The 23,073-nt window shown below is 57.4% G+C and overlaps 1 protein-coding gene across 1 annotated transcript; it reads right to left on the bottom strand.

Annotated features, from left to right (window-relative positions):
• Positions 1-360: 360 nt before the first annotated feature.
• Positions 361-22,287, bottom strand: LMOD1 (leiomodin 1). Its single transcript, XM_082494678.1, has 3 exons — positions 21,957-22,287; positions 3,211-4,797; positions 361-885 (listed from the first exon to the last, which is right to left on the bottom strand). Exons 1-3 carry the CDS (start codon positions 22,215-22,217, stop codon positions 859-861), a joined length of 1,875 nt encoding a protein of 624 aa, XP_082350804.1. The 5' UTR covers positions 22,218-22,287; the 3' UTR covers positions 361-858.
• Between the last annotated feature and the right edge of the window lie 786 nt (positions 22,288-23,073).

Below are 23,073 nucleotides of genomic sequence, written 5' to 3'. Positions count from 1 at the left end.
CCCCCAAAACCCGCCCCGGGCACAGGCGGTGTCCCTGCCCGGCCCCGCGCCCGCGGGTGGAGGTGGCACATGCCACCCCTCTGCTCCTGTCCCCCCGGTGTCTCCCTGGGGAGGAACTGGGGGGGGGGGGGGGAGGGGGGAAAGTGGAGTGGTCAGGTGGTGGGTCAACGTCCCACCTAAATTGGGCTGAAAAGCTTCAAAAATGCTCCTGGATGGGCTGAGCCGTGGCATAAAGTGCCCGAGGAGGGGATGTCCCCAGCGGTCCCCAATGTCTGCCATGCCCTGAGCCCCCCCCTCCAGCCCCCCAGTCCATCTCCTGCCCCGTTCCCCCATCTCTGACCACCCCCCCCCTCCCCGATTCCTCCCAACGTCGAGCCCCCACCCCACCGCTGTCCCTGCCACCCCCTGTGGGGCCGTGGTCCGGCTGTCCCCTCCGACATGCACGGCTCGGGATGGAGGTACCCCCACTCGCCCCAGGCTGGACCACCTCGGGGGCCCTGTGGGCCAGTTGGGGTGGCGGGTGCCAAGCCTGAGGGGGTGGCCCCCTCTGTAGCCCCCTCCTCCACCTTCGGCATCTCCGGTGGGACACGGTGCTGGCGCCAGAAAAAGCTTGAAGAGCTTCGCAACCGTAAAAGTAATAAATACAACGTCGTCCTCCCGTGCTGCGTCCAAGGGTCACGCTGGCCCTCCTCCTCCTCCTCCTCCTCCTCCTCCTCCTCCGTCCATCCGTCCGTCCGTCCCAGAGAGATCGCTGCTCCTCACCGTCGGTCACTGCAGGCTCCCAAAGGGCTCGTCGTGGAAACAGGCACGAGAAAGGCGAGTGTCCCGGGGGCCGCGGGGGCAAAGCCGTCCCGCTCCCTACTGCAGCAGCTTCGGTACCTCCACCTGCCGGAGGAGACACCCCGTTACCGGGGGGAGCAACGAGAGGGGACGCTGGAACGGCCCGGGGACCCTACGCAGACCCGCCGCGGTGGAACTGGCCGGACCCCTCTCGCTGTTGCTGCCGGGGACGCTCGGCGCTTCAGGGACATCTCTTGGCCAGGCTGGTGGTCCCCACGCTCCAGCTCGCGGGCAGCCCGGCCAGGGACACGCACCCGCTGGGGCGAGTGAGATGTTTCAAGGTGTCATGGTGGGTTCAGTGTTGGAGACGCAGCCTCTCCGGCTACCCTGGGCTACCTCCCACCCTGGGCCATCTCCCATCCTGGGCTACCTCCCACCCTGGGCCACCTCCTACCCTGGGCCACCTCATACCCTGGGCTACCTCCCACCCTGGGCCAGCTCCCATCCTGGGCTACCTCCCACCCTGGGCCACCTCCTACCCTGGGCCACCTCCTACCCTGGGCCACCTCATACCCTGGGCTACCTCCCACCCTGGGCCAGCTCCCATCCTGGGCTACCTCCCACCCTGGGCCACCTCCTACCCTGGGCCACCTCATACCTTGGGCCACCTTCCACCCTGGGCTACCTCCCACCCTGTGCTACCTACCACCTGGGCCACCTCCCATCCTGGGCCATCTCCCATCCTGGGCTACCTCCCACCCTGGGCCACCTCCTACCCTGGGCCACCTCATACCCTGGGCTACCTCCCACCCTGGGCCAACTCCCATCCTGGGCTACCTCCCACCCTGGGCCACCTCCTACCCTGGGCCACCTCATACCTTGGGCCACCTTCCACCCTGGGCTACCTCCCACCCTGTGCTACCTACCACCTGGGCCACCTCCCATCCTGGGCCACCTCATACCTTGGGCCACCTCCCACCCTGGGCTACCTCCCACCCTGGGCCACCTCCTACCCTGGGCCACCTCATACCTTGGGCCACCTTCCACCCTGGGCTACCTCCCACCCTGTGCTACCTACCACCTGGGCCACCTCCCATCCTGGGCCACCTCATACCTTGGGCCACCTCCCACCCTGGGCTACCTCCCACCCTGGGCCACCTCCTACCTACCCTGGGCCACCTCCCATCCTGGCTATCTCCCACCCTGGGCCACCTCCCACCCCCAGGGGTGGGGGCTCAGCCATGCCAACGCCACACCAAGAGCTGGGTGAGCTGCTGCCCTCAGGGACGTGCTGCCTGCATGCACGGACACATGACCACACGGGTGGACCAGCAATGTGCCCTGGTGGCCAAGAAGGCCAATGGCATCCTGGGGGGCATCAAGAAGAACGTGGCCAGCAGGTGGAGGGAGGTCATCCTCCCCCTCTGCTCTGCCCCGGGGAGGCCACATCTGGAGCGCTGTGTCCAGTTCGGGGCTCCCCGGGTCAGGAAGGACAGAGGACTGCTGGAGAGGGTCCAGCAAAGGGCTGTGGAGATGATGAGGGGACCGGAGCATCTCTCTTACGAGGAGAGGCTGAGGGCCGTGGGGCTGTTCAGTCTGGAGAAGAGAAGACTGAGGGGGGATCTTATCAACGCTTATCAATCCTTCGAGGGCGGGTGCCGGGGGATGGGAATGGTCTTTTTTCAGTGGTGCCCAGTGACAGGACAGGAGGGAACGGGCACAAACGTGACCATGGGCAGTCCCATCTCAACCCGAGGAGGGACGTCTCTCCCGTGCGGGTGGCAGAGCACTGGCACAGCTGTCCAGAGAGGGGGGGAGTCTCCCCCTCTGGAGCCATTCCAAACCCGCCTGGAGGTGTCCTGTGCCACTGCTGGAGGTGCCCCTGCTCTGGCGGGGGGTGGCACTGGGGGAGCTCCAGAGGGCCCTTCCAACCTTCACCAGTCTGGGATGCTGTGGGTGCGCGTGAACCTCCCTCCCTGCGGCTAAGCACCGCTCCTCCTCTGCATGGGGAGGTCCTGGATTTCCATCTCCTGGGGTTGCAGCTTAAAGCTGGCTTCTTCCTTGTGTTCCAAACCCTGGAGCCAAACCCGATCACTGGCATGAGGTGGACCTGCCCACCCCAGGGGTTCTGCTAAGGGATGGATCTTCTCCTGTTGGATGCTCTGCCAGGGGATGGATCTGCTGACCCCACCTGCTCTGGAAGGGATGGTGCCAAAGGATGGACCTGCCCACCCCATGTGCTCCGCCAAGGGACAGCTCTGCCCCTGCCGTGTGCTCTGCGCGGGGTTTGGCACCACGGACACCCCACTCCATACCCTACACTGAAGGACAGCCCTCACCTCTCCTCTACCCGAGTGACAACAGACGTGACCTCAGATCTCAGCCCACAGACCAACCCCATGGAGGACCCCACCGCGGCCCTGCACTTGCCTTCTTGAGCTGTTTGAGGTTGCTGGAGCGGATGGCCGCCAGGAGCTGGTCCCGCGAGTTCTTCTCCTGGACCGGCAGCGCCCGGTCTCCCAACTTCCTCTGTGTGGCCGGCGAGAGCGAGTTCCTCAGGTTCTCGTTGATCAGCGGTGGGGCGAGTGGAGGAGGAGGCGGGGGCGGTGCGGCGGGTGCCCCCCCTTTTTTGGGAGAGCTTTTGGGGGAAGCCTTGGGGGACGGCTGCGGGGATGGCTTGGGGGAACCCTTTGGCAGAGCTCCGGCCTTGGGCACCTCCAGGAGGTCTTTCTTCTCCCCACGCTCCTGTGCCAGTTTCTGCTCCTGGAGGCGTTTCTGCCTCTGTTTGTCCATGTTTCGGCTCAGCAGGTTGGTGACTGTCATGCGTGGTCCAGCCAACTCGAAGTGGTAGCCCAGCTTCAGGAGCGTGGTGTTTTCCTTCAGGAGCTTGGCAATCTCCATCTCCGTCTTCCCCCCGCAGATGTGCCGCTGGTTGTGGAAACGCAGCTCCGTCAGCGTGTTGTTCTGCAGCAGCGCCCGGAAAATGGCCAGGATGCCCTTGCCCGTGATGTGGTTGGAGTCCAGGTTGATGCTCGTCAGCACCTTGTTGGACTTCAGCATGATGGCGATGGCGAAGGCCACGTGGTCGTCAGCACGGGTGTTGGCCAAGGCGAACAGCTTGACCACGGTGTTGAACTCCAGAGCCTCGGTGAAGCGCACCAGGGTCTCGTTGTTGATGCAGTCCGAGTTGTTCACGTTCACTTCGGTGACCTCGGCGTCGTTGTTCTTCACCTTCTCGATGAGCTCATCGAAAATGCTGGAGGCTTCGTCATCCTTGGCCTGATCCGGGGAGCTGCCGGTGGTGGGCTTGGTGGGGCCGCTCTCGGCCGCTGCCTTGGCCTCCTGCTTCTCCTCCGCTGCCTTTTCTGCCTCTGGCTGGGATTTCTCCTTCTCGTCTGCCTTTGATTTTTTCAAAGCCGAACTCTTTTCCTCTTCTTTTTTATCTTTTTCTTTCTTATCGTCTGCCTTTGTGTCTTTTTCTGCCTCTTTCTTCAATCCCGAACTCTTCTCTTCCTCCTTTTTGTCCTTCCCTGCGCCCTTCTTCAATGCAGAACCCTTTTCTTCTTCCTTTTTGTCCTTCCCTGTCTCCTTCTTTAATGCTGAGCCCTTCTCTTCTTCCTTTTTATCCTTCCCCACATCCTTCTTTGCTGCTGGGCCCTTTTCTTCCTCCTTTTTGTCCTTCCCTGCGTCCTTCTTTAATGCTGAACCCTTTTCTTCCTCCTTTTTATCCTTCCCTGCATCCTTCTTTAACGCTGAGCCCTTCTCTTCCTCCTTTTTGTCCTTCCCCAGCAGCTTTTTCTCCATGGCCTTGACTTTGTCGTTGATAGCCTTCTCCTCTTTGGTCTTGGTCTCAGCCTCAGCTTTAACTTTTGGGTCTGTTTTCTGAACGCTTTCTTCCTTTTTAGAGTCTTTCCCCGCTTTGGTATCTTGTTTCCGGGCCACGTCTTTGGAAGGAGTTTCCTTTCCCTTTTCTTCTTCATTCTTGGCTCCCTTCTTCTTCTCGCTCGACCTGCTTTCCTACCAAGAGAAAAACACCGAGGTGTTACAGAGGTGGATGCCTCCGACCTCCTCACTCGCCACCCCAGTCTCATCGTCACCAACTCAGCGCCTCTGTCACACGGGAGCAGCCACGGGGCCCCTCGGGGCAGCACCGCAGCCGGGGAAGATGCGCGGGAGGACGCAGGAAGGTCTCAGGAAGGTCTTAGACTACACCTACGGGGGACGAGCTGCCCTAAACCGGGCATTTATGAGAGAAACCGGGTGAGAGCATCGTGCAGGGTCCCCAGGAGGCAGCGGGGAGGTGCTGTGGGGGAGCAGGAGGACAGCCAGCACTGGTCCGTGCCATGGCAGGGGACAGACCCACGGCCAGGACTCTACCTAAGCGATCTGCTCCAAATCATGACGGTTCACCCCTGAAATATGGGTCAGAGTCTCCTCCATCTCCCCGGAGCGATTTACCACTGCAGATTCCCGCTGCGCCCCGTTGGTTGTGCTTTGGAAGAGAGAAAGGTTAACCCAACCAAGGTCCCGGGTCCGGAGGGAGGGGGGTTCAGCGTATGAGGGCCCCGAATGTAGGCAGAGCCTACAGGACCCAGCTGTGCCGGGGTCCCGCTGCAGCTCTCCGAGGCCCCTCTGTTCTCCTTGTGCCTCCAGTCCCTTCCCAAAGGGCTCCAGAGTCCCCTCCCAAAGCCCTCCTTCGGCCCCCTTCAACCGATGATAACCCGACAAGCAGCAGGATGCGTCTCCCTTGGCAGCCCGTGCTGTTGGACCCCTTCCTATCATACGTCCTAAGAGTTATCCTCTTCTTAAACACCTTTTGTTATCCTCTTAACCACCTTTTGTTATCCTCTTCTTAACCACCTTTTGTTATCCTCTTAATCACCTTTTGTTATCGTCATTTTAATCACCTTTTTAACCAGGGATGCTCGGGTGCTATCCCAGCTTTCCTACATGGTTCCCAGCTGGATGCTTTGCCCGGTCCAGAGCCCAACGCGCTTCCCGTGCTGGTCTGGACATGTGTGCAAGCAGGGGAGCCGTCCACAGGCGGTGACAGAGGTGACACTGCCGATCCGACAGTCACACCCAACCCTGGGCTCTCCGAATCGTGCCTCCTTTTACTGTAAGTTTGTATATTTTAGCTCCCTGCCGAAAACCCAGGAAAAGGGGATGGGGCGTTTCGTGCTTTGTACTGCCTGAGGTTCTCCCAACACATCTTCCTGCGGTGTCCAAAGGCGGCACAGGAGGGAAGAGGTTACCTGGGGTTGTCTTAGGGAAGGATGCTGATTTTGGTGCGTGCGTCGGGCAAAAGCAGTGTCACTGCAGCTGGCACCCCCTTCCCTGCCCCCGGGGTCTCCCCATCCCTCTGTGCCAAGAAGTCATACAACAGAGTGCCCAGGACTCCCCGAGTTTCTTCTTTTATCTCCAATCCAGCCGAGATGCCCGCTCGTTCCATAGCGGGCTGGCCAACGTTACTTTTGGGTTTTGCCTCTTTGTACACGGACTCTGCCAAAGCAATTTTTGCCCCTCCTTCTACGCTTACCGCGATGCCACTGTTGTGTTCGCGGGACTTTGATATGCAGGAGGAGCTTAGTCCTGCTTTCGGCTCTCCAGCGCTGACCCTCAAGCAGTGACTACATCCTCCCTGCACGCAGAGGGGGGCAACCCCGAGGCTTCACGGCTATTTTCTTACAAACTACCTCTGGCAGCAAAGGATTTTCCTCTTTCCCTCCATGCTTTAAAGCCATTCGATCATAGATCATAGAATGGTTCAGGCTGGAAGGGACCTTGAAGATCATCGAGTTCCAACCCCCCATGCCCGGGGCAGGGACACCCCCTAGGTGGTGGAAAGACATGGACCTGGTGGAGCGGGGCCAGAGGAGGCCCCGGAGATGCTGGGAGGGCTGGAGCCCCTCTGCTGGGAGGACGGGCTGGGAGAGTTGGGGGGGTTCAGCCTGGAGAAGGGAAGAGAAGGCTCCGGGGAGAACTTATAGCAGCCTTCCAGTGCCTAAAGGGGCTCCAGGAAAACTGGGGAGGGACTTTTTACAAGGGCATGGAGTGATAGGACGAGGGGGAACAGTTTTACACTGAAAGAGGGGAGATTTAGATGAGATATTGGGAAGAAATTGTGAGGGTGGTGAGCCCCTGGTGCAGGGTGCCCCGAGAAGCTGTGGCTGCCCCATCCCCGGAGGTGCTCAAGGCCGGGTTGGACGGGGCTGGGAGCAACCTGGGCTGGGGGGGGGGTGTCCCTGCCCCGGGCAGTGGGTGGCACTGGGTGGTCTTCAAGGTCCCTTCCAACCCAAACCATTCTGTGATTCTATGCTCTGATTCTATGAACAGGTAACTGAGGAGAGATGAACCCCTGACATTGGGACCAAGTTTGCTGTACAGAAGAGGACCCTACCATAAAGTCCGTGTCTGGGTTCGGCAGTTTAAACCTCCTTCTCCCCACTCCGCAGTTGGGGAGCACGCAGCTCCTGCCCGTCGCGGCTGGCCCAGCTCTACCTGGGTGCCTGGCTTCGGCAGCACGGCTCGGCTCTGCGTGCCAGCCGGTGCCGTGGGGTTTCTGTCCGTGGATGAGCAGAGGGTGACGTGCTGAGGCTCCGCTAGCTGGGCGCCGCGGTCGGGTCAGGCTCAGATCTACAGCCGCAGGATTAACCCGGGCGTCCTCAGCTCGAGCACGGCGATGCCGGCTGGCTGCAGCAGGAGAAAGCGCTGAGGTGAGGGGGTGGCAGAGCAAACGCCGTCTTTGCTGGTGGGACTTTAGGACTTCAGGGAAAGGAGGAAGAAAGATGCCTCTGGGAGATGGAGCCGTGATGTCTTTACGAGCTCCCTGGGCCCTCCCAGGGCTGGGATAGCCCCGTGGCTTCACCCAGTGCCGGGACAGCCCCGTGGCTTCACCCAGTGCCCTGAACCCCCAAATCAGAGTCCAGACACCCCGGTGTGCAGCCAGGGCTGGCTTCCTCCTCCAGACCGCGGTGTCTTCCCCAGCCCAGGGCCCCGTGGTGTCCGTGCCGGGGCAGAGCGCGGCTCTGCCGTCCCGGCACGTGGCACTGCTGGCCCTCGGGGGACCGCGTTTTTTTTGTGGAAAGAACTGGCCTGGCTGGGAGCGGGGCAGCCGCGGGGACTGTTTGTACCTGGCGTATAAGCAGATGCCATCTGGGACGAGAGAGCTGTTTATTTAGTTAAGAGATTTCTTGGCTCCCCTGCGCGGACCTAAACAGGCGACAGAAAGGCACATGCCAGACCCCTACAGAGCCCGTCCGTGCGTCCACACAGCCCCGCGCTGCTGCAAACCCCAAGGACCAGGGATGGGGCTCCCAGGGGTGCCCTGATGTCGGCACCCTCCTGTCCCGGGGGCTGTGGGGAGCAGGTGGATGTCACCTCCTGTGGTACTGAGCCACCAAGACGAGCCCTGTTCCCAGGGCTGGGCTGGTGCGAGGACGCCCGGTGACATCCCGGGGCACCTCGGTGAAGGAAGAGCCACGTCTGCCCTGGCAGGAGGCAGGGCAGGAGGCGCGGGGGGGATGAGGACTCCGTGGCCTCGCTCCGTCACCCCACACTCACGCCCAACGGTGCCTTTCAAAGGGGTTTGGGGATGTCCCAGGTCAGAGGTTTTCTGCAAGAAGAGATAGTTGTCCCCTCCAGGGCTCTGCAGCCCCTCCGTGTCCACAGGCTGAGCACTCCTCGAGTCGGAGCCGGCAGCCCCATCCCCTCACCAAGCTCTCCAAAAAGCCTTCTCCTTCCCAGCTCACACAACCTGACAGTGGGCAGCCCTGAGTCTCCCCTAAGCTCCCTGGGCCCCCCAAGACCAACCAGAGCAAAGGCTTTGGCCGGGAACGAGCAGATCTTGGCGAAAGGAAGGAAAACCCTGGAGGGAAGGACCTACAACATCTCCCATGCTCAGAGAAGGCAAAGGATTTCTCCAAACAAGAGGAAATTAGGGCAAAATAAAACGCATAGCAAATCCCTGCTTAGCAAAGCCGCTGGGAATGTCTTGTTATCACATCGTTAGTGCTGTTCTCATTAAAGCATCCGTCGCCGGATGTGTTGCCACGTGTCGTCCGGGTGCTGGGGTGTAGGACAAGGTCTTTGGGAAGGAGGGCAGTAGAGCCAGAGAGCAGGACGTGGGGAAGGAACCGGGGGAAGAGGAGCCATCTGTGAGGGAAAAAGGGAAGGCAGTGCATGTGCAGTGACCGGCTGTGGGCGTTACTGCCACCACGGGCAGCGCTTGCGGGATCCCGTGTGTTAAAGAATTCCACCAGACTGGTACTGAGGTGACGGCCCAACTCTGAGCTGTTAATAAAGCAAACCTAGAGGTAGCCCCCAGTCTGGTGAAATTCTTTAACACGCGTGTCCAGCAAATTCGGGATGCGCTGGAAAGGATCCCATCAAAAAGCTGTAAGTTATTGCCAAAAGCGTTGGCTGGTAACAAGGGGTAAGAGGTGTTCGAGCTGATTCACTTAACGCAGAGCTGCCTTGACCCCGGCACCCCTGGTCCTGCTGGGGAGGGTCCTCTGCGAGCGGCCGCCTCCATCGGCAGCAGCAGAAGGGGAGGAATCAGGAGCAACAAAAAAATTCCAGGCGAGAAATGAGATCTATGTTTCTAAACCCAAGGGTCACTCTTACCCGTCTGCCACTGCCTGCGTGAGACTCTCCATCCCCTGGTGGAGACTGGGGACACCTCTAAAGCCAGGTCAGAACCTGCTCTTGGCCCTGCCCAAGGCCATGTCTGTGCCCCAGAGGAAGTGGGCCTTCATCCCCTCCTGCCTTCGCACCCATCCCCGGGCTCTCGGTGCGCTCCGCCACCCCGGCTCTGCTGCAGGTGCCAGCCCTGGGTGGTGACACCAGCCCAAGCTCTGCTCACTGGTGACCGTGCAGAAGTCCTCACCTCCGGGCTGGAAATGAAGCACATTGCTCCAGCTGGAGCTCAGCGGAGGAAGCTGCGTGGCAGGATGATGGTGAAGAGTAGAGAGAACCACATCCCCCCACCGGTATCCCGAAACCCTGGCTGTCCCCGGCAGCCACCAGCGCACCTTCTCCCGCAGCCCAGGCCACCAGCCAGGCTGTCTCCATCCGCAGCAGCCAGCGCCAGCCCTGTCCCCTCTCCATTGCCATCTTGAGTCCTGCCTGCTCGCTCCCCTCCACCGCGCTGACATATTTACCTTGGATACCTAGAAACCAGCGCCGCCGCACCCCCTCCGGTGCCATTCCCTCTGCTGCGAGCACGATTATTAGGGGAATATTTTTACACAGCGTGTCAGACCTTTAAAAATAAGCCTAATGAAAACAGCCTGGTACTCGGCTGATTAATCACCAGTGTTTTGATGAACTGAAATGCCTTCCCGTTTCCTCTAAATAGACTAAAATGAGCATTGCCATTGCTTGTTAGCGTTTGTAACCCTCAAACCCACTCAGATGTTTCCTTAAAAGGCAAAGGAGACTGGGAACTTCTTGCCTGGAATCCGAGCGGTTGCAGCACCGCTCCCGATGCCGAGCGAGGGATGGGGCTGGGGCTGGAGCCGCCGACCGAGCCGAGGACGGGTGGGAGCGGAGCAGAGGGGCTGCCCAACATCTCCTGCGGGTGGTGGGGATGTGACGGCGGAGCGAAGTTCTCGCCTCCTGCCCTGAAGGCCCCACAGCTATTTTTGGGGTAGGAAATCACTGCTTGGGTGGTAGGTATCGACCTGGCTGTCGCCTCAGCACGGCGAACGGGAGCCGGTCACCCCGCTGTGGCCACAGGCAGGTTTCTAAGCGAAAGGGGAACACGGTGGAGAGGAGAGGATGGGTTTCCCAGGGACTGCACCCAAGCTGGAGGGAAGGGACACTTTGTGCCCTGGCTGCTGCCAGTCCCTGGCAAGAGGGGACATATGGAAATACATTTGCAGCAGAAACGTTTCGTCTTCGGAAGGGGCCAGCTTTCACCAGCCTGCAGTTATTTTCAGAGGCACGTCCTGGGAAGAGTCCCTCATGGCCCAGATCACCGGGCACTGCCCCACCACGATGGCCATGGGCTTGGCTCAGCTAAAGAACGAGATGTAAGGATGGAAACCTTGGGGGGCACGTGCTGCTGAGCAGCTCCGTGTTGGCTCTGGGGAGCCGTGGCCCACCTGGGTTTGAGGAGGGCTTGGTTGGAAGGGGGAAGACAGAAGAATCCAGGATGGCTCCTCCAGGAGGGTCACTGCTGGGGACACATAGCACGCTGAGCCCCAGGAGGAAACGGGACCGTCAGCAAAAGATCTCAGGGCCAAACCTGCACCTGCAGTACATGTGAAAATGGCTCCAGAAATAGTGAACTCAATCTGCAGCCTTGACACTGACTCGGTCTCTAACGTCACCTGCAGCTCTGGTGGCCTCTGGAAAGCCAATCGTGAGATATCATCCCCAAGCTGGGAAACATCCCCCCTCTATGACAGCATCGAGAACACAAGAGGGGAAGCCTGAGCCAGGATCAGGACCACCCCAACCATCAGCACCGCTGGAAAACCCAAGGTTAGCTCCAACGTGGCTGATGGCTCCAGCTGCTGCTCGCTGTGGGTGGCAATGGGGACATGGGCTTCCCACCCAACTGAGCAGAGGGGCACCGTCCTCACCTGCGTGCAGCTACAGGGACGCCTTTTCTTGAGGAATATGAGGGGAAAACATGGAGAAAAGCAAGGGGCAAGTGTCAGTGCCTTCAGAACCTGCCCATACGTGGAAATCACGCCTATTTAGCCCAGTTGGTTGAGCCGCGTGTCCACTTGTAGGCACAAGTCTTACGCCTACACTCTTGCAAGCACCCAGGGTTTGTCACCGCTTGTAACCAAACTGCCCTACACCAGCGCGCAGCCCTCCTAAACCAAGATGCAGCCGTACCCCTAAGGACAACTGGACCAGCTGAACTTAAACCAGCAATTATTTCAGCCACATGGGGTAATTTCTGCACGTGCCCTGGAGCCCATCAGAGCCCATGAGTCTTCTCCTTGCGACTCACTGCCTCCCTCTTCTCCAGAAACACCACCAGCAGAGCCCTTTGGGCGAGCTGGCTGCCTGGCACGTGGCTTTTGCCACCAATAGAGACTCTCCACCCAGAGCCGTGCTCCTTGCAAACCAACCAGAATCCCTCCGGAGATATAGGGCTGGGGGATAAAGTCCAGACAAAGACAGTGTCCCTTTCTCCCAGCCTCTGCTGGGATAACAAATTTCTCCTGCATCCAACAGGAGATTTTCCAGTTTGTCTCTCAGCAGGTCATGGCTGAAGCAACAGCTACCCCCCAGCAAAGCTCCATCGGTCCCACGCAAACCCTGAGCGACGGCGGGGCTTTTGGAGGTGGGAGAGCAGGGAAGTGGGGAAGCCCCAGAGAGGAGGGGAGACCTCTGAGGACAGAGCTCGCCAAGAAGTGTTGGTCAGCTGGGGGCTCCCAGACCAGACTGGCAAGGGAAGGAAGCTGGGGTTTGTTATCTGAAGTAGGGGGTTTAGGCATAATTACAGATCCATAACTAACAATCCAACCTGGAATCACTGCCTGAGGGGTTTCAGTCTGTCCTACACATGCTACCGAGTCCTACAAAGGCCTCCAGGGCCACCACGAGACTCTGAGAGCCAACCCATGGCTCTAACCTTGGGTATCTGCATCATCCTCTGGAGACACCTACCTAGTTGTGTGGGCTCTAAAGGAGCCCCAATGTCCCCTCCTTCCTGCCCAGCCACCCCAAATCCCAGCCAGAGACTGTGAGGGAGGCACCAGCATCCCACCACCCCTCAGTGTAACCACAGGTGAAGGGGGCTGAGGAGGCTGGACACGAGCCACGTGAGAGCTCCCAGGAGACAGGGATGTCCCCTGAGACTGTCCCACCGCATGGAGAAGTCCCTTGAGGTGGCCAGCGGGCCAAGGCAGGTTGTTCTGCACTTGGTGTTCCTGGGTATTTGGGTACCCGTTGCCATTATGCTTTAGGCACATGAGAGGGTTGCTGGAGCCAAGCTAAACCACAACAAACTGGCCAAGCTGCTCCTTTCCTCCGGTCCTCAGCCAGTTTTGAGTAACTCGGGGACAACTCAGAGCCAAGGACATTCCTGGACAAAATGCTGCATCCTTGGCCGAGTCCTGCGAGCTACTAAACCTGGATTGCCAGAGACCACCGGAGGAAGCGGGACCGCGAGGCTTCTGCTGTCCCTGCTTGCCCAGGGCAGCCCAGTCCAGGTCTACATGACACCCACCTGCTCACGAGGGGATCTGGCGTGGCTCCACCTGCAGCAGTGCCAGGGCAGCCCTCCTGGTCCTTAGCAAACATCATAGGATGGTGTCGTGACATACCCTGCTCGTAGCCCCCGTACGCCCCGCGGAGCTCTGGCCCAGACGGGCTCCCTGGTAGGACCATTCCAAGGCAGCAAAGAGTTTCTGTCTTGGCACATTTGGATTTTCTTGGCATGAAGCAAGGGTGAAAGGACCTCGGCTCCCAGCACTGGGACACACGCAGACCTAGCGTGACCCGCCGGGCTCTATGTGCTAAAGCCCAGAGCGATGTAAACAACTTCATGCCCTGTCCCGCCTCAGCTATTGCTCTGTTATTTTAACGAGGAGCTCAGTTATTCCCCTTCCCTTCTGCTCAAACCCTTCTGACCCCAAATATCACTGTCTCTTTGCACTTCCCAGGCCAATGTTTTTAAAAACATCCTCCTCCTGAGATGCAGCGCTGTTCTCCAGAGGCCGGACAACTTCTGGCCCTGACTTTTGTCTTGCTTTGCCTTCATTGCTGAATTAAGGCGGCCGATAACAAACATTTCAACTGGGTTTCCTTCAATAGAATAGCTCCAGCCCTTCCACAGTGACATGCAGCCATTTTCCAGAAAGCCCTTAAAGCTGCTGGATACTCCGCAAATGGAAACTTTGGCTTCTCTAACAAAATCTGGTTTTAGAAGTTGGGGTTTTTCTCTTCTATCCGTTGTATTCCCAGCCCCTTCTCCTGGCACTGCCATGGCTGAACTGGATATTCCCAAGATGAGACCTTTTCTCCGATCGCCTCCTCTTCGGCAGAGGTTGCAAAGGGCAGTGAACCTCAGTGACTCACACCACGGCCACCTCAAGGCTGGATTTCTGCCCGGCGCACTTTCTGTGGGCAGCCCACAAAGAGCATTCCTCAGATTTTTAGGACCAGAAGAACTGCAATTCAACCCTAGCGAGTCTTAAATCCTATCTCCCGTCCTCTGCGTCTTGGGGGCTGGATGCTCTGGCTCCCAGCCTCCTGGGACTACATGGAAAGCATCTCCAGGTCCCTTGCTGGTGCAGGTCTTCTAGGGGTCCCATGGGACCATCACAGACACCCCACAGCACCACCGGCGGCCGCAGTCACCCAGTGCGGAAGGATGAACCAAAATCGTTGAAGCAGGTGAGATGAGCCCCGGCCCCAGGTGCCTACCTGCCAAAATCAGGGAGGTGGGTTGCTGGTTAAAACCCTTAAATAGCTTATGAGAAGCAGGAGCACTGGCTCCTTGGGCTCCTACACCACGTGGGAGCTGTAGCCAGAAGGCGGCACTTAATGAGATACAGCAGGGCATGCCAGGAGTCACGATCTCCAGTTCTTAGAAACTGAAGATCTTCCCTGAAAGGAAACAAACCGCAGCGCCCTTTCTGCTGCCGGCAGCTCTCCTGGCCGTGCGGGTGCCGGTTCCCACGCTGGCCATGTCCACCCTCTGCCGTGGTCCCCCTGTCAGGACACAGGATCACTCGGAGCCCTCGGCAGCATCCGGCAGGTCTTGGCGTAAATCCTGACCCGAATCTCTCATCACTGGACTACTCAACCCGACGCCACCGGGCTGCACACACCGGAACACCTCTGTGACACCGGGCTGTCACCTCTCCTGCTGCATTTCTGCAGCTCTCGTTCCTGTCTGTTTTCAACCTCGTTTGCACCACGCTCTTGGGCAGAGGACAGGAGCGAGCAGGACACTTCGTGGGGTGACTGGTCCACCGCCGCTGCCGCTATCCACACCACGACTTGGAAACGAGTGCCCCGATACCTCCTGCACTGCGCAGCGAGATCCGCTCGCTCCACCGGGCTGCGATTCCCACCAGGGCAAAGGGTGGGCTTGAGTGACACGACCGGTTAATCCCAGCGTCCTGCTGGGAGCTGAGTCACCGAGACCATTTTAGCACGCGAATGATGTCATAACGCTGCAAAAGAAAGCGATACGTAAAGGACCCCGGCTCTTTTCCTCCTCTATATGTCTATTTATCAGCTCAACATAAACAGATAATAAACCTCCTGGGCAGCTCGGCCCATATAAGTTAAACGTTCTGAGCATTTCCATAGATTTATCTGCATCCCAGTTGTGGTTTATGTAAATATAGAATTCAGCTTTTCACTCGTGTGGTTTGTTTTTTTTTTTTTATCCCAAACTGACTAGAAATTCAGCTTTTTTTCCCCGCTTCTGCCCTTAGATGGACCGCGGATCTCCCAGACGCAGAGCGTGCCTTCGGCGCGACCTACGAGTCCCTGGGAACACTTTGTGCCGCCACTCGCCCCGGTCACAGCAAAACAAGGTTTCTGCCACCGTTTCCCAACGGCGTTACAAAACCACCGATGGGGCGGTGAGGTTCCTTCTCACCCCGTTTGCTCAGAAATGCAGTTCAGAGCTGGGTGCGTTGCCACCTCGCTTGCTTCAGCTGTGCTCTGCGCTGCAGATCCTTCAGTTATCTGTCGTGGGATCGTTCCTGCTCCTCTTTTCGCCTTGGAGGTCTGTTTTATCGTCTGTTGCCGGCTGACAGCTCTCGCTTCTGATGCTCGTCCTACTCGTTACAGGGTTGGTATGCTTTCAGAAACGAAGGACGAAACACCCGAGCGCAGACAAGGGCAGCTTTCGTTTCTGAACGCGGAAAGGTGACACTAACAGGGCTCTCCTGTTTGGGCTGCTCTGCAGCGGGCTGGAGAGGCCACAGAGCGGAGACCGTCTGTGGCCTCCTTTAAGGACCAAATAGGAACAAGCCAGTATCTTTTCACGGAGTTTCACGGAGTTTCAGAGTTGGAAGGGACCTCTAGAGATCATCCAGCCCCACTCCCCTGCCAAAGCAGGATTGCCCGGAGCACATCGCTCAGGACTGCAACCAGGCGGGTCTTGAAAACCTCCAGAGAAGGGCACTCCCCCCCCTCCCTGGGCAGCCTGTGCCAGTGCTCTGTCACCCGAACCGTAAAGAAGTTCTTCCGTGTATTTGAACGGAACTTCCTATGTTCCAACTTGCGCCCGTTGCCCCTCGTCCTGTCACTGGGAACCACTGAAAAGAGCCTGGCTCCATCCTCCTTCAACCCACCTTTGGCACACATCTTTGGTTTCTTTCAAAATGTGGGACCACTTTGGACATCCCTGGCTATTGTAACGCAAAGAGCCGCCAGCTCCATCCCCACTCTGTGTGCCGGTGGGAGGACACACACTTTCATTCCCTCTCCAGCGTGAGCCGCGTGCTGCCGGAGAGGCCCCAGGAGAAAGGATCCCCCAGTGTCACCCACCCCTTACACCTCTTTCGGAGGCCAGGAGCTGGGCAAAACAACAACATGGGCTGATGAGGGAAAAGCGGGCACCCGGGCTGCTGGAGACCTGCCCAGGACACGGTTAAAAGAAAAGCAAGAGCTGGGAATTGGTGAAGACTCTTGGAAGAGAGAAGGAACGGTCTTGGCATATCGACAGAAGCGGCTGATAAACAGAACAGCAGAGTTTAAATACATTTGCGTTAGTCACAGACTGGTAAGATGCTTAAAGAATGATACAACCGCTTCTTTTCCCGTGTTTGCGATTTCCCTTGAGTCTGTCCCAGCTATTTAAATGTGGAGCTTGTTTTTCCTCCAGATACCTTCAGGAAAAGATGACAAGCTTTCAGCATTAAGAAGAAATGTAAATACTAACTTGTTTTCCCGTGATGGGGAAGAAGGGCTCGTTGGTAGGGATCTTCACTTCTCATGGTGTCGCCCTCCACATATAGCCACCAGTAACCGAATTAAACACCACCCAGCAGTGAGCGCCAAGCCCGCCCCGGTAAGTTCGAAAACAAGGCAGGACTTTTAACAAGACCTTCCCACGGAGTTTTGTAATCCTCATCCGTGGCAATAGGACCCGCTGCCCTCTGGCCCCAGCATCCTTCAAATATGCTGCATTTGGATGAAGTAAACTCCCTCCCAGGTCACGGCTTTTCCCTCTGCGGCAAAACCCGGCCATGAGGAACGCTGTCCCACCACTCGCTGCCAATGTACGCAGCCCACAGTGAAGGGTGCTTGGGGACACAAGGATGTCCCCAGGAGCTCCAGGCCAGGCAAAGCAGCCTGCAAGCACACGGATGCCTGGACCTGGAGCAGGAGGGTGTCCTGCCCGCGCAGGAGTGCGCGTGGGGAGTGGGACATCCGAGAGGAAGGGGAAAGGTGTTGGAAGACATTTGTCTGAGCCACCTCAACTTCTGTTTGCCGCTGGGTGTTCAACCTTCAGGAGACAAAAATACAGGGCCCTGGCTGTGCCCATCTGCCCTGGCATCCAGTGTCCCCTGTTTAGAGCCTTCTCCTCCAAGGAGCTGCTCCCGAGGCTTACGTGGAAAGAGACGTCCACCATGTGTTGCTAAAAGAAGTGGCTTTGTGGCCCTGGAATGAATCCCCCCCTCCATCAGTAGGAAAATGCCCCCGCATGCAATTTCCCTGCATTTCCCCAACCATCTCTGCTTGAAGCAGCAAGAAATCAGTGCAGCCCTGTTGGGAGGCAGGACTGGGGACTCCGATGGGACTTGGACACCCGGGTGTCCTCTTCTTACAGGTTAAGTTGAGGGAAGGAGGCTCCATCCATGCCCAGGGAAGGTGGTGGTGCTGGAGAAGGAGATCATGAGGAGGGACTGCCCCTGCCACCCTGTGCTCAGTGTTTTGGAGCCACCGGGGCCGGGCGGTGAGGCCAGGTGGGAATCCAAGGAGAGCCAAGAACAGCAGCAAGTGGATTTTGTGGCATGCTTTGAAAAGTAAAACCTCTTGCTACGGACACGGCAACTGCTATGGAGCACTTGTCCAGCAAACCACCTGGCCCCATGGCACACGTGGTACGCACGGAGTGATGGTCCTTCCCATGGGGTGGCTCTTCTCAGCCAGGTCCCTCCTGGCAAAAGTACCCCTGAGGGGGTTTAGGAGTGACTGAACACCAATGGGACGGATGGGGGTATCTCCAGGGTGTGTATCACAGTGCTGTGCGTGTGGCTACACGCTTTATAAAGAAGATGTCACCAACAGCAGAGGAAGAACTGGACAAAACCAGACTAGCTCTCCCAATACCCATCTCCTCGTACAGCTCAGCTGCCAGAGACCCCCCCTCCCTCCCCCGGCAGAGCCACCCGAGCCCCTGGCTCCTGGCCCAGACAGCTTTTCCTCTTCTGAAGAGAAACCCCAGGCACCAGACAAAGATTTCAAGTGATAGCTGCACCCCCAGGTAACTCTTCCTTCAGTTAAGGCCACCGCTCCAACTTTACGGCAAGTTTCTAACCCGAATTTCTCTTTCCTTATGTCTTCGCCTGCGACAGTAAAGAGCCACGAGCTATTAGAAATCAGCTCTTCATTTATCTACCCGTGAACATTAGTTTAACTTTGGCTCCTGCGATCCATGGACCGACAAGAAGGCCTCGTTGAGCGCATCTGAAGAGAGGCACTGTCCCAAGCCCCGCTGTTGAGATGGGGTATACTTTCACTCGCTAGCAATACAAAATGAAGATTGATTAATTAATTAATGCATCACCAAGATGTGAATTTGGCTGCCCAGCGCGGAGAAGTTCGGCAAAGCTCACGTCTATTTTGGGCTGTTTATAAACTGCTTCCTAGTTACCCAAGTTTGCCCTTTTCATCACTAAGAAGACGTGCTATTATGTAGTTACAATATTTCTAAATATACCCACTCCTCCCAATATTTAGAAGGGAAGGGGGGTGCCTGAAGCCAGGCCAAGAACAGAGCAATGACTGCAAGAAGAACTGCGAAGATGGGCAGAAACTCAACCTTTCCCTTTAAAACACCTTATTTTGCACTTTGGAGCAATTCCTGCACATCCCAGCTAACAGCCAACGTCCCACCAGCTGCTGCACAGAGGGGAGGCAAAGGAGGGAGGGAAGAACGGGAAAGAGGAGGAAAAATAGGTGGGGAGACAGGAGCGCAGTCGCTTGGGTCAGCGTGGTGCCGGCCGCGGGGAGCCGGAGCAGCCGTGGCACGGCGGAGGCTGCGACCCAGCCACCTCCCAGCTTTGCAAAATGAGTTTTAGCAATAACGATCCAGCCCGAGGCGCCGCTGAGGAGCTGGACCGGGAGCTCCCTAATATTTTCTATCCTTGGTGCCTTCGTGCGAGGCAACTACGGACCTATCAACTCTCTGTAGTTCAAGGACAAGAATCTAACCTCCTGTCCCTCCCTACTGAAGAGACATCACAGACCCAGGATAACATCTTCCAGATGTCCAGAGTCAGTCCCACTGGAAGGACCTCCCATTCCTTCCCTGCCCTCGTGCCCGTTCTTCCCTTCCGCGTGCACGAGTCCGTTTCTCGCTTGCGAAGGTTTTGCTCGACGCATCTAATCGGGGACGCCGGGTGCTGCGTGGGTTTGTGATGCACAGTGCTGGGAGAACTGAAGGGAGAGGGGCAGGGATGGACATCGGCGGGGTGACGCCATCCCCTGTGGGTGCGCAGCCACAACACACGTGTTGGCAGGCACAAGTGCTTTGCTGCCTGCTGCAACGTGAAATCCACTGATACGAGAGGGGGATTTGTCATCAGAGGCCTCAGTGCACTGAGCAGCCGGGTGAGAGCTCGGGAGCCGCCTGGGGTGCTCCGGATGGCTCCGTGTTCTCATTCCATCCTGCAGCAAAGCGCAGCCCTGCGGCTTCCTGGGATGGAGGAAACCATCAGCTTCTCGGGCCGGTTTCTGCAATCACTTCTGTGGTCTGATCATCCCATCCCATCTCATCCCATCTCATCCCATCTCATCCCATCCCATCCCATCCCATCCCATCCCATCCCATCCCATCCCATCCCCATGCCCCATGGTGGACCAAAGGCCCTGCTCCACCACCGGCACGGGTTGACCTGCCAGCGCTGCGAGCTGGCATTTTCTAGGCGTTAATCCCAGGTCCTAACAATGCCAAGGAGGAAGGAGCGGAGGATGTTTCTTTCTTGGCCTCCAGGGATTGAAATAGAAGAAGAAAGTCAGTTCTGCCATATCCAGTTACTGCAATGCAATCTAACTGGGCCAGTTTCACCGGCAAATTTGACCGGCAGCCAACTTGCTTTGTCTTCCACGGCCCGAAGCTACTGAAGTTCAAAGGAGAGCACACCAAGCGCTTTTCTCAGGACCTCCATCCTCCGTGGCTGCCCTCCCCGCCGGCTGGAGCTGTATACCCTCTCCCGGGGCTATCTCCTCCCCATGCCATCCCTTGCCGCCATCCCAAGTCCTCTCCGCAGCACACACACACACACTCTCAGGTATCTTCCAAATAACACAGTGTTTGCAATTTCCCAGCTCTCTTTTTCCGTAAAACACAAATTTCCCCCCCCTTCCTCCTGCTCATGGGCACTTCCCAATCCCAAGTCCCAGTCGGCTCCTCATCTTTCCATGGTTAAAAACAAAACAGCAGCACTACTGATGCCAAACGTAGGAGTTGCCCCCGCCTGAAAAAGCAGCTTTTTCGGTGCCAGCTCTCAGCACTGGCTGCGAGCCGGGATCACCTGCAAACCAGTGCAACCCCCTGCGGCATCACTGGGATAACTGGTCCCACGTTAACAGCATTTCTCTTCGCAGGCAGGTTTGTCCTTGCAGCACCCGCAGTTCCCCACCACGGGGAAATTTTCCGCCGGCCCACTGGTGGGAAAATAAACCCGGTGCTCTCGTGGCGCGGGGCACGGCGCTCTCTGTCCCCCAGCCCACGCCAAACGCCACATATAGAAGGTGAAGGCTGCGAGTGCCTTGTCCTCACTGCCAGAGGAAAGCTTGGAGAGGGGTGGGGGGAAACTATTTAACCCCTTGTTCGGGTCTCCAAAATAAACCTTCCTTTATTTCTCCTATTTTCATGTTTTTCTCCCCATTTTCTCCCAGGCCCCAATCAGGAGAGGACCCTCCTGTAATAAACTCCGTACACATCCATAAAGAGCTATTTCCAAGCGCTCATGGGGCTAGTCGGAGCTCGGTTACGCCACTGGGAGATGCGGGGTACAGCTGGGTGAGCTGGAATAGGTAAGGAACAGTCAACCGAGGTGTATCCACATCAGCCTCTGCTCTGCTTACGCTGCTGATCCTCCCCAGCCCTGTCCTGTCCTGGCAGACGCGAATCCAGCCTGGGATATGAAATCTGCCCGCGACTACACAGATAAATAGCTGAAGAGTCTCCTTCTTTCGCTTTCTGGCTCAGCCTGCCGTGGAAAAACTAGGGAAAGCAAATGCTTCCCAGCCTCCCACGCACGAAGCACATACCAAATATTCTTAGTGCAGAGGTTAATAAATGTTACAGAGAAGTGGGATTGGCTCCCACTAAGGCAAAAAGATGAGAGGGACTGGCACGAAGCTTTCTAGCTCAAAGCACGCTATTAAAGCCTTTGCCAGGTGCAAAGAAGGAGATAAACATACCCAAATTAAAACAAAAGAATTAATTTTAACTGAACACTAAACACGAAACAAACGGCTCAGGGCAAAACCTGCTTCTCAGGGTGATTTCCACAAAACAGCAAACTTTTTTTTTTTTTTTTTTTTTTTTTTCTCCCACAGACTGCTTAAGCTTTTGCACAAGCGGAACAGAAGGGACCAAGAGATCTCCAAAGGCAAAAACCACGAGGAAAAAGAAACGCAGCCTGCGGGATCGCTGTCACTGCACCGGCCCCTCCAGCCACTCTCTGGGGGTACCACCTCTGCTCCCAGCCCTGCCAAAGGGTGTCAGAGCAGAGGCAGAGAGAAAATCCCCAACACCAGCACAGGTTTTGGCTTTGCGAGTAACACCGGGATTTCATGAAATACCCTGTTCCCTCCCGGAGCGCCTGGACCAGCTCCCTGCCTTGCTCCTCTGGTCTCTACCCGACAGCTATTCCTCTTTAGCAAGCACAGCGTGCCTTTCTCGGGGTTCGCTTTTTCCATCTCGTCCCCTAAAACAGCCCAGCGGAGTTCACAGGTATGCCCCAGCATTTGTCCCGAAACCAGCTCAAGCGCGGGGAGGTGCGACTTACGTCTATCGACTGTTCCCTCTGAATAACTTTCCTGCTCTCCTTTTCGCAGTGATTGAGCACTGCGTCGCGGTTTTGCGGGCCAGGTGGGGAATTTTCTGTTTGCTTTTTCTCGCTGAGCTCCAGAGGGATGCTTCCATCCGAATCCACCACATCCAGCTCCTTTTCCAGCTCTTCCATCTCCTCTGGAGACAGAGTCGACAACAAACTGTCAATATCTGGATCTTCACTAACTTGTCGCCGATATTTGGCCACTTTGGACATCTTGGCTCGCTGGCGAGACACGGTTGCGGTTGTGTGTGGTACCCAAGGAAGGAGAAAAAAAAAAGAAGCCGAAGCTCCAACGCTGCTTCCCCCAGCAGCAGCAGGTGCTGAAGTGTTAAATCTCAGCAGCTCTCGATCGCTGCAGCCCGGGATATAGTAGTTATAAAGAGGGGACACCCCTCGGTCCAAGAGTTGGCCAATAACAGGACCCAGCCGCGATTCGGGTGCTGGGAAGCCAATGGAGCCCAGCGGGAGGCGGGGAATGGTGCTATCAGAGGAGCCTGAAACCCGAGGACATTCCAGGGAACCATGCAGAGCTGCATGACCAAATTTAGTCCGGAGCATTTAGCCTTTTAAAGGCAATGGGCCAACCTAGTGAGAAAACACGCAAAAATGCACAAGTTGGCAGGCTGGGGATCTGGGGGGGGGGGGAGGCAGAGCCCCAGCATATGCCCATCGGTGCCGGAGGGCTACCAAAGAGGTCAGCGTGGCTCCGAAGATACGGGGCATCTCCTCCGTTACAGGAGGGGAGAGATTCTGCTGTGACAGTGACAGCTCTTGGCTGAAACCGGCAATAAAGCGCCCACCCCAGCAAAAGTTTTCGTCTTTATCCCACAGCTCTGCAGGATCTGTGCCGTTAGCCAAAGCACGCGGCCCTTTGCGAAAGAGGTGGTGGGGGGGTTATGTCGCTGGTGCGGACCGGTTTCTTTACGAAGGATGTGCAAAGTCCGGCGCCTTCGAAGCGGGGAGGAAGCAGGAGGCTCTGCAAAGCCTGACCCCAGCACCACCCCTGGGTCGCTTTATCAGAGCTGATTCCTTGTTCCTCTGCAGGGGTGTTTCTGCGGCTGCTCTTCGT

The sequence above is a fragment of the Vanellus vanellus genome, assembly GCF_965231255.1.
Source record: "Vanellus vanellus genome assembly, chromosome: 23".
In the NCBI taxonomy this organism is placed as follows: Eukaryota; Metazoa; Chordata; class Aves; order Charadriiformes; family Charadriidae; genus Vanellus; species Vanellus vanellus.
Note: the sequence above shows the minus strand (reverse complement) of the source record. Positions and strands in the feature narration are given on the sequence as shown.